At 37.1% G+C, this 10,406-nt stretch overlaps 1 protein-coding gene across 1 annotated transcript; it reads left to right on the top strand.

Moving 5' to 3' along the window:
• The first annotated feature begins 203 nt into the window (after positions 1-203).
• On the top strand, positions 204-4,840 carry LOC144572315 (metal transporter Nramp6-like). Its single transcript, XM_078321846.1, has 4 exons — positions 204-1,013; positions 2,242-2,378; positions 2,990-3,642; positions 4,098-4,840. The coding sequence occupies exons 1-4, from the start codon at positions 331-333 to the stop codon at positions 4,308-4,310; spliced, it is 1,686 nt and encodes a 561-aa protein (XP_078177972.1). The 5' UTR covers positions 204-330; the 3' UTR covers positions 4,311-4,840.
• The last annotated feature ends 5,566 nt before the right edge of the window (positions 4,841-10,406 follow it).

Raw genomic sequence — 10,406 nt, 5'->3', positions numbered from 1 at the left:
ATTACAAATTATAGCATCGATCCCAAAAAATAATAATGATATTATTTAGCACCCCTTGTACTCAAATTCTGGTGTTTAAAACACTGCCCATGGTTTTGCAACTCACATATTAGACAAAGACAAGGTCTACTACTATGTAATATGGGACCCATCTTCAGTCTCTTGGTCTATGGAATACTCTGATGATCCCGACAGCTTGTTCCTATATCTTCTCTGGACTCCGGGTCGTGATGTCTGATTATTTTTTTCCCGCGAGATGCAGTCCGAATCTTGGAGGACAAAGAAACGATAAAAACCTACGCTTTGACACGAGCCCTCTCTCTTTCCAGCATGCTCTCCCCGCTTGGTGCTTCCGATACCCCAACTCCTCCCCAGACGTCTCCCCCCAGCTCATTCCCTCTCCACCCGATGCAACCCGCTACTGTCCCCTCCGACGAAGATCAGTCGGAGCACATCTCCCTCCTCCCAGTCAGCAAAAGCAACTTCTTCGTAGATTCCGATGAAGAAGAGGAACGCGCTTATGAGCCTGGGGAGAAGGTCGTCATTGATCTAGCTAGAGACGGGAACCATAGCGATGACGAGGATGGAGAAGAGAATCCAGGCGTGATTCCTGGATCCGACCCTCCATTCTCGTGGAAAAAACTGTGGCTTTTCATGGGACCTGGGTTTTTAATGAGCATAGCGTTTCTAGATCCGGGGAATTTAGAAGGAGATCTCCAAGCCGGGGCAATTGCGGGGTATTCCTTGCTCTGGCTGCTGATGTGGGCCACGGCGATGGGGCTGTTGATACAGTTGCTTTCGGCTCGGCTTGGGGTGGCGAGTGGGAGACACTTAGCGGAGCTGTGTAGAGAGGAGTACCCCAACTGGGCAAGGTTGGTTCTCTGGTCAATGGCGGAGATAGCCATGATTGGGGCAGACATACAAGAGGTAATTGGAAGCGCGATTGCGATTAAGATTTTGAGTCGGGGGTTTCTGCCCCTTTGGGCTGGCGTTGTAATTACTGCCATGGATTGGTGAGATTACTTGGAGTTTGTTGATTTTTTCAAGTTTTTTTTTTGAGAGAAGATTTTTTCAAGTTTTAATTAGACCGGCTCTTGATAAGTGAAAAGTTTTGATCTTTGATGAACCAGGGTGTCTTTTACTGGGTTTCCAAATATTCAACATAACTTATTTTCAATTATTCTATATCTAGTTCCAAGTGTCAGAGGTAATTTGATGTAATCCTATGGATTTTAGCATCAAATCTATGCTCATTGATTTGAAAAGTTTTAGCAGGGATTATTTTTTTTCTTAAAAAATATTAATGTTTGACATCCATGATGTTAGATAAAATTTCCTCAGATAGGTATGGTACCAAGTACATGGTACTTCATATTCAGTCCTTTTCATGCTGGGTTTAATATTCACCTATTGTCTGATTTGGACCCTCTGTGCCATTTTTTATAGCAGGTTGCTACTTTCATCTATCTAAGCATGAATTTGGTGACTCTCTGCATATTTTGCCATAGAGTTGAGCTCTTGAGCTATCATAGATTTGAGGTCAAACTAGTTAAATTTGCTTGCTTTAGTTGATGTGGAGTTGTTTGTTTAGCTCGCTTGATAGGTGCTTTGTTTGCTCAGTTTCCCCCCTTTTTTTTATTACTGACCTTTTCCCAAACTGAGAACAGATTTATTTATTAAGTAGGAATATATTATTTCGAATTTTAATAAAACTTGGTTTTATATGGTTGTCTAGGCTAGTTTTGCTTAAATATTTTAAAAATTGAGACTTGGTATTATTTTGTAGGACACTACTGTATGACTAGGCTTCCACTGACCTAATAATATACAATGATCCACAATTATTTATTGGTGCCTTTGTGCTAGCATGAAGTGCCTCCGATAGTGAATTTCCCCAGATCTTTGTCAGATACTGTTCTACATACAATCCTAATTCCAACAATACCAGTGAACCAAGGAGTAAATACCGTAATACAGTACCAACCCAAGGCAGCTTGTGTTGGCACAAACTTAACCTCTGTTGGTTGCTTATGGGGGTCTTAGCTGAAAGTTAGTATTTAGAGCCCAGTTAAGCTGATCAAGAACCAGGACATACTGGTATTGTACCACAACAGATCAAGCGGTGCAATTCTCAAGATGATACTTCAGAATTATTTATTAAAGGGCATCCATATTTGTTTTCTATGTACTTATTTTTGACTGAGTAACTGACATGTTTTTTAATGTGTTATTTTGTGGCAGTTTTATATTTCTTTTTCTTGAAAATTATGGTGTGAGAAAACTGGAGGCAGTTTTTGCTCTTCTAATAGCAACTATGGCCATTTCCTTTGCCTGGATGTTCCACGAAACCCAACCCAGTCAAAAGGAACTCTTGATTGGTAAAGTTTTCACCTTTACATCTCTACGTTTTCTCATCACCTAAAAATTACTTAAGTCTGCACAAATGTTAAATTTCACCCTAGGGTAAAACAGCTCTTGAACCTTGGCTGGTAAATTTTCTTCATCTAGTTCACAATTACCCTGAAATTGTGCTTTTACCCCTGAATTCAGTGGCGGAACTACATGGTAAGAAAAGGGGGCTAAGCTCCCCTATCCTTCGAAAATTTTGCAACTTTTACCTTGAAAATTTTATGTTTTACAAAAATATCACTATTAGCCCCCTTCATAAAATAAAATTACATGACGCTTATTCATCCAGTCCCCTCTATCTCAATTTCCTAGTTCCGCCCCTGCCTGAATTTGTTGCAATTGGTGAAGTAACCTCTGAGCTCTGGTTTGCATTTTGTTTAGTGAGTCAAACTGGATATTTATAAAAATTATCTAAAAAGGTCCTTTTTATTGATATATTGGTCGACCAAAACTCCCCTGTACAAATGTTAAATTTCATCTGTTAATGAGAACTATTCAATCTGTCTAACAAATTAGGGGTGAAATTGCAATTTGTAGAACATGCAAAAATGTACTAAGTTCTATGCTTCTACAATTTCAGGTCTTTTGGTGCCAAAACTGAGCTCAAGAACCATAAGACAAGCTGTTGGTGTGGTTGGCTGTGTAATCATGCCGCACAATGTATTTCTCCACTCAGCTTTGGTTCAATCTCGAAAAGTAAACCCTAAAAAGCAAAGTCGGGTTCGGGAAGCCCTAAAATATTATTCGATTGAGTCAACTTTAGCCCTAGTTATTTCTTTCGCAATAAACCTATTTGTCACAACAGTCTTTGCGAAGGGCTTTTTTGGCACAGATGAGGCCAAAAGTATTGGGCTTGAAAATGCAGGCCAATATTTAAACGATAAATTTGGAGGCGGAACATTGCCAATTTTATACATCTGGGGTATTGGGTTATTGGCGGCAGGCCAGAGTAGCACCATAACAGGTACATATGCGGGTCAGTTCATTATGGGTGGGTTTTTGGACATTAAGCTGAAGAAATGGCTTCGGGCCTTGATAACAAGGAGCGCTGCAATCATCCCTACAATTATTGTTGCAATCTTTTTTGATGCAACAAATTCCGAACTTGATGTGTTGAACGAGTGGTTAAATGTACTTCAATCAGTGCAAATTCCATTTGCATTGGTGCCACTTCTGACATTGGTTTCTAAGGAGGAGATCATGGGGGTGTTCAGAATTGGTTCTCGTATGAAGGCAAGTGATTTTATTTCTCATTTAATATGGAATTTTTAATTTTGGTTCTGTCAAAATGCCCTCCCACAATACCCCTAATTGAAACAAATATCAGTGTCCATATCCATGTCTGTCCATTTGCCATTTGACAGTGACAAAACTGAATTAGTCTAAAATATAAATTACTAGGGAAGTTGTTGTCTTAATACAACTTTTTTTGATAATTAATTTTAATAAACACTAAATTACATTTTCCTTTCCAACTAAACCTCTCAGCATTCATCAGTATAAAAAGAAAAAATTATATCAGTAGAGGTAGGTCTATAAATAAATGAAATCTACATGATTGGCTAGTTATGTTGTCTGCATGTAGTCTTTAATCAGAATGTGTTTATTGTATGTCTCAGTAATATGTAATTTAATTGTTTATTTGGATAAAGTTAGTTTTGAAAATTTTGAATTTTTCTTTTACATAGGTGGTAACATGGACTGTGGCGGCACTGCTGATTATAATAAATGCATACTTATTATTGGATTTCTTTTCTAAGGAAATAAATGGCCTATTATTCGGATCCCTTATATCTCTAGCCATACTATTATATGTCACTTTTATAGTGTACCTCATAGTACGCGATACTTACATGCCAAATTGGTTCATCTCAACAATCCGAAAGAGATTTTCAAGATGAGGTGTTGCTTAGGATATGGTTCCTACAATTTTCGCCAATACACACGGGAAAAAAACATACAAAAATGTGGGTTCCTTCTTGTGCATAATTTTTTTTCCTCAGATTACTTGGAGGAATCTCATGGACAAGAAAATTATACGGTGAGAATGTTGCCTGGGTTTAAAAGTGAAAAATGGATTGAAGAGCTCAATGTTTGGTCTGATAGAAGGATTCTTTTACTGATACGGTATACAAAATAGGTACATGTACATATGGCTAGAATTGAATAATTTCAGGAAACTGCAGAAGTGACTTTCTATGCTTCAACTTGAGCTAGTTGACTTGTTTTAGGCATTTTATTGTCGGTTCATATTTGTAATGCATTTGTAGGGAATAATTCAGTGTTCGGTTTGTAATTTGGGGAGGGGGTCAAAGTATAAAAGCTAAAATACTTTTTGTATTTTGGGTTTTCTTGTTATAGTCATTTACAAACTCTCCCTTTTGTTAGTAACAAGGCTTAGCAGAGATTTATAGTCTCATTTCTGTCTGTATTGTTTGTGTATTTTTTTCTTTTATTAAATGAAGGCTTTACATGGATATGACAAGCTAAAACTTTAAATATAAGATCCAGGGTTGCAAAAATCCAAAGATTATAGTATAGATGAAATGGTCTCAAAATTGTAACCCAAAGCTAACATCAAATTGGGAAAAAATATTGACAGAGCTGATTTGACTTCATACAGCACACTTATCAAATTGGCCATTCACTATAGTTTCTACGATTAAGTTTTCAGAATGAAATCCGCTTCTATTCTCTTCTTGTGAACAGTAACTCTGCTATCTCTACTTTTCTGAATCCAAGTTCAATTTTTTTCGGGAACGAATCTCAAAGTAACTTTTTTTAAAACTTTTCTGTCCACGCATATCGAAACAATTCAATTACTGGATTTGGAAAAACAGAGATAACACTGTTCATGCACGAGAATAACAGCATATTTTGATCCTAAGTTTTCTAGGATCAGATGTGCCTTTCACACTAGTGCAGTACGGTCATCTACTGACAGTGACACTGATTTCGAACCAGATACCAATGTGGTATGGTAGGATGTCTTTTGTTATATTTTGTGGGGAGTACTGAGTAGGTGGGAGATCCAGTGCTGTGCCAGCGCCACCCAGGTGCCGCGCACGATCCAACCACTTTTGTCACGAGTTGAGCAGAGACGCCACATTATTTTTAAAGCAGCTTCTCTTCGGTGCTTGTTTAAAAAAAATGAACAAACAACCCAGAGAAGAAGTACAACTGAGCTGTCAAATAAATTTTTAATCACAAAAATTTAAGCTAAATCAACTGGCATATCTCCAAGTTAACTACTTTCTGAAGTAGGCAAGTAGCTAACATGATCAGTACAGGCGCAATACACTAGCAAATAAATCTACACAGATCTTGTTGTTGTACCAGCATAGTACGAGTAAGATGTTCCTTGTACTTCTAATTTTATATTTGTCATTGTTGGTTTGAACTTTTTGGACATATTAGCCTAATATATGCTTCTACATTATTTTTCATAACCTGTATAATTCCAAAGAAAAGGAATTCACACAACAAACATTTTGATATCATGTCATTTATATAATTTTGAACTTTGCTTGCATCATATCACACTTTGCATGCATAGGACCAGTGTAGTAATATTAGGTTTCTATGCGGTATGCGGAAGGGCACCGCATACCGCATATACGGTATACAGCCGCATATGCGGATTTATATATGCAGATTTTAGTAGTATTTGCAATTTATACAACAGCCCATTCATACAATTTCATAACTATTAGTAATTTTCAATTTTGAGTGGCCATTTATATTTCATAAAGATCAAGCCCAACAATGAGTATTTTAGAATTTTCAACAAAAACAACCCATATTGATAAAGCCCAGTGTTCATATAAATATTGATGCTGCAGCCCAACGCATTGATTTACAAAAGATTAGAAGATTGAAGCGATTCTCCGCTCCAAACCAGCAGTCCCAGTCCGGTTTCTACATTCCAACTTAGTCCCACAATTTAAAAATACATATTAGATAAGCGCTGGAGAGCTATAAAGGAGACCGGAGGGTGCTGGTTTCCTCAACGGATCCGGGTTCCGAACTCATTTAATGGGTATTGAACATTTTGGATCTGAGGACTCAGTTAATGGGTATGTTAATGGGTTATTAACCGCATATTAAACCGCATATTGATTTTCTATGCGGTTCTGAACTGCATACGCATATGCGCCGCATATTACCTAATATTACTGCATAGGACCGTATGAAAAAAGTTGCAGGTAACTGAGCTTTTGTGGTTTAAAATGACTAGCACTCAGAGAAAAGAGAGGGAAAATATCAGTTGGTTACTTGGCTACCGGTAGTGTATTTGGGATCTCAAGAAGAAAATGTCACGCATGCCAAAAAGGAAAAAGAACAAAAAAAAAAAAATGTAGTATATATAGCCCATTGAAGGGCCAGCAACAACAAATTTTGTGCCTCTTATATTTATGTTGAATATACACAAACAAATTAAATGGAAATAGAAGAGGTTTACTCTGAAATATACTTTAATGAGATGAATACTTGTGTATATATAGTTGTTGCACGGTTGTGAATTCAGTAACTACTGGAGACTGGGAACAAACCAACACCAAGTACGAACCCTTTGGCTGAAGCAAACTAGCAAGTTCTTCAACTCTGTTAACTTCCATGTCATATATACAGAAGAGAGTGGATTCTAGACCAACGACATGGAAGTAATTAAGTCCCGAATAAATTCAAAGAAATTCCGACCATTAGTCAGAATGCTTTGCGGATTCCGAACAGCTATGATGACGGATACTAACAAGGTTGCAATTACAGTCCAAGAAGTGATAAGTACTGGGCCATGAATTTGTAAACCTCGTATTTGCCAATAGAGATGTTGGCCTACTTCTACAGCAGATATCTCAAATAACACATTATATGTTCTAATGGAACATGATATAACATTCATAATTTCTTTTCCTCTGATATAATTTGACTTCAAAAAATAAAAAAAAGGTAAATACAGCTTCCTTTTAATCCATAGTCCTTACCGCTAACTGACAAGCCTGTTCCGCAGAGCTTCTCAAGGAACAAAATGAGATCCTTACAGTTATCAGTCTACAAACCCCATGTAGCTCCCCAGATAGTGGAAGCCCTTAAAGTTGCTCTTACAGACATGAGGTGGTATCTCAAGTACATATTCACTGGTATTGGCATCATAAGATTCCGTGATCCAGTCAGATTTGTCCACATTGAAATAAAAACCCTTGTAGTAGGTTAGCATGTACAGAGGATCCGGCACATATATTGCACTCCAGTTCGCATCCCAAAGTCGCAAATAAGAGATTCTGGAATTAGACACACTATAGATCAATACAGAATATCTGTAATTTCTATTGATGTGGACTTCATCAAACCAACTTAGTTTCATAGGAGGAAGGCACACCTTTTTGCATGTGACAGGGTTGAAATGTGATCGCAGAGACAGGGATCGCATCACGAGTAAATTCCGATGAGCAGTAGTACGGTAGGTGTTGTTTGGAGAACCAGACAGGGTGAAGAAGTTTTGGGAGGAGAGAGTAGAATCGAAGATCAGAAGATGGCTTCCTCTCCTTTTCTCTGGAAATATGGCAAGGGAATATAATGAGAAGCCAAGGAAACGGGTGTGGGAGGTGGAAAATGGGGGCAGATGAGCACCAGCATGGCAGCATCGGCACACAGCACAGAAGTGAATGAAATCAGAGAACTCTGGGAGCTTCTTTGAGATCAATTACAGTATATCAGGATAAAGCTCCGACCAATTGACTGTAACCTTGTTTTCTGATTCTAGAACAGCCATGATCTGATCTGATACAATACAGAGGTGAAAGATGGGCTTGTCTGCATGCCAGGGATGTATAAGGAATTTATTATGGGAATAGATGCTAGCTATAATTTTTAATAAGCTATAGAAAGAAAATGGCTAATATAAGTTGAGCCGTCCGATTTGCTTCAAAATTTGCACACGTGAACCATCCAACAGACCGCCCCACACTCCAGGATCAGAGCATAATTTTGGCAGCGCGCCGGCTTTATATAGGCGAACATGTATTTAAACGTGTTTGTAAAAAAATATAATTGTCTTATAAAATAGGTTAATGGTTTGGATTTCTTAATTAGTTTTTATTGTGGAGGTCATGTGTTTCGACATTCGAACAATATATATATAATTTAAGTCATATTTAGCGAGTTTAATCAGGTCTATTGTTTTTTTTTTATAAGAATGATGATATCACTTTTATTATAATGATAAAATAAAGAAAGCACTTCTTGTTTGTTAAGAGATCACTTATGCTGACAGTATTTACGCCACATCTGCACCTCTTGCCAGATCCGATCCACCAGCATTTGTGGTGCAGTCTCTTGTCTCTGAATATGGTCTCATTGCGCTGTTTCCGTTTAACCAACATTGACCTAATATCAGCCAATGAGTTTTGCCAAATTTCTTGTACGGATCGTCCAGACGCAATGGCACCGTGCTCCAGTCTGCTTCCTACACCCTGCCATACAGCACCACATATGAACATTGAAATAATAAATGTACCGCTCTCTACTGTAGATGTCTGGCACATAACACATCCCAAATGACGATAACTAGATGTAAATTAAAGGATACTAAAGGTATATTAAAAGAGAGAGAGAAAAAAAAAGGAGATTTTTGAGCATGAAACCAAACATGATACATAGATATTATATGTATAACCAGAAATCTCATTCAAATATTTCTACACGTTTTTTATCTAATTTCAAAAAATATGCAGAAAATATATCTGTATATGTTAAATTCATCTCAAGCAATTGTGTATTCTAACTGAAATAGTAAATTGAGGGTTCATTCCGACTCAAGCGGGTGTGTATTTTGAAAGAGTTCGAATGATGAATTCAAAAAATTGAAGTATGTCAGACTCTGAAGAAACCAATTCATTTGGAGGCCCATATATCACTTGTTGATAATTGTATTCAAAATTTTGTATATAATATGTGCATTTTTCTTTGAAACGAGTTACAGTTTTATTAGTATGCAAAATATATTTATATCCGTATTAGTTTAATATTAGATTCTTATACATATTCATTTACTATTAAGTTTGTATCTATATCTGAGACGATATGTATAAAAAATACAAAATCAGTGTCTAAAAATTAAAAGCAGGTATGGATACGATTTGGTCATGATCCGTTCATATTATCATAGCCAACTCTGTTGATGAGAAAAAGGAAGATTTTATAAGCATCCACAAATTTGTTAGGATAAAAAGAGGATGAAGATTAGAATCGGCCTTCATACACTTCTGGGCCACAAGTTTGATCCACGGCCCAAATTGTTTCCAACTATAACATTGGCCCACTTTAACAATACCAAAGACTTGTAAACTAAACTATCCAAGTGGGTCTCTTATTTGAAATATGTACGGCCATTTCCTTAAAAAAAAAATGAAAGGATAAGATGAGAGATACCGCCATCCCTTGACAATTTGTCTAATTATCAATATTTGCTGGTACCAGATTAACCAAAACTATGAGAACATTGTAATTACATTAGGGTCAAGATCAAAACCTTCCAGTTTGGTCTCCAAAATGAACGGGACCATTGATACGGCTACAAAATCTTGTAAATTGTTCATCACATTAATCTAAGCTAATTTTTGAACTTTGGACTCTGAAACGATGCTAACGGTCAATTAACCCTCATTTGAACAAAACATCTGCACCAAAATGAGAGTCCACTTTCAAAATCAGTTAAAAATAGTTGGGGTTCTCTGCAAATTTACAAAGATGAAGAGTTGAGTACACAGCTGGATCTTGGTGAAAGAGCTTTGTCGTGTAGTTCAGGACAGCTAACGGTCAGATTTTCTCAGTAGGCTGGGTATTTTTTGTTTTTGGGCTTGATCCCTTAATATATAATTGCAACTGAAAAATTAATACATTAAATAATAAATTGGAAGTGTTTCCAGTTCTCTCAGTAGCTGATTAATCAGGCTGCCAGAGTCCATTCATTCCTTAGCCCACTGCCCAATTTTCAC

The sequence above is a fragment of the Carex rostrata genome, chromosome 20, assembly GCF_964058835.1.
Source record: "Carex rostrata chromosome 20, lpCarRost1.2, whole genome shotgun sequence".
Classification (NCBI taxonomy): Eukaryota; Viridiplantae; Streptophyta; class Magnoliopsida; order Poales; family Cyperaceae; genus Carex; species Carex rostrata.
Note: the sequence above shows the minus strand (reverse complement) of the source record. Positions and strands in the feature narration are given on the sequence as shown.

Excerpts from the sequence above, each read along its gene's own strand:
- LOC144572315 (XM_078321846.1), top strand. The coding sequence starts at position 331 with ATGCTCTCCCCGCTTGGTGCTTCCGATACCCCAACTCCTCCCCAGACG. Across the intron at positions 1,014-2,241 it reads GTAATTACTGCCATGGATTG|TTTTATATTTCTTTTTCTTG; the intron begins GTGAGATTACTT and ends ATTTTGTGGCAG. Across the intron at positions 2,379-2,989 it reads TCAAAAGGAACTCTTGATTG|GTCTTTTGGTGCCAAAACTG; the intron begins GTAAAGTTTTCA and ends CTACAATTTCAG.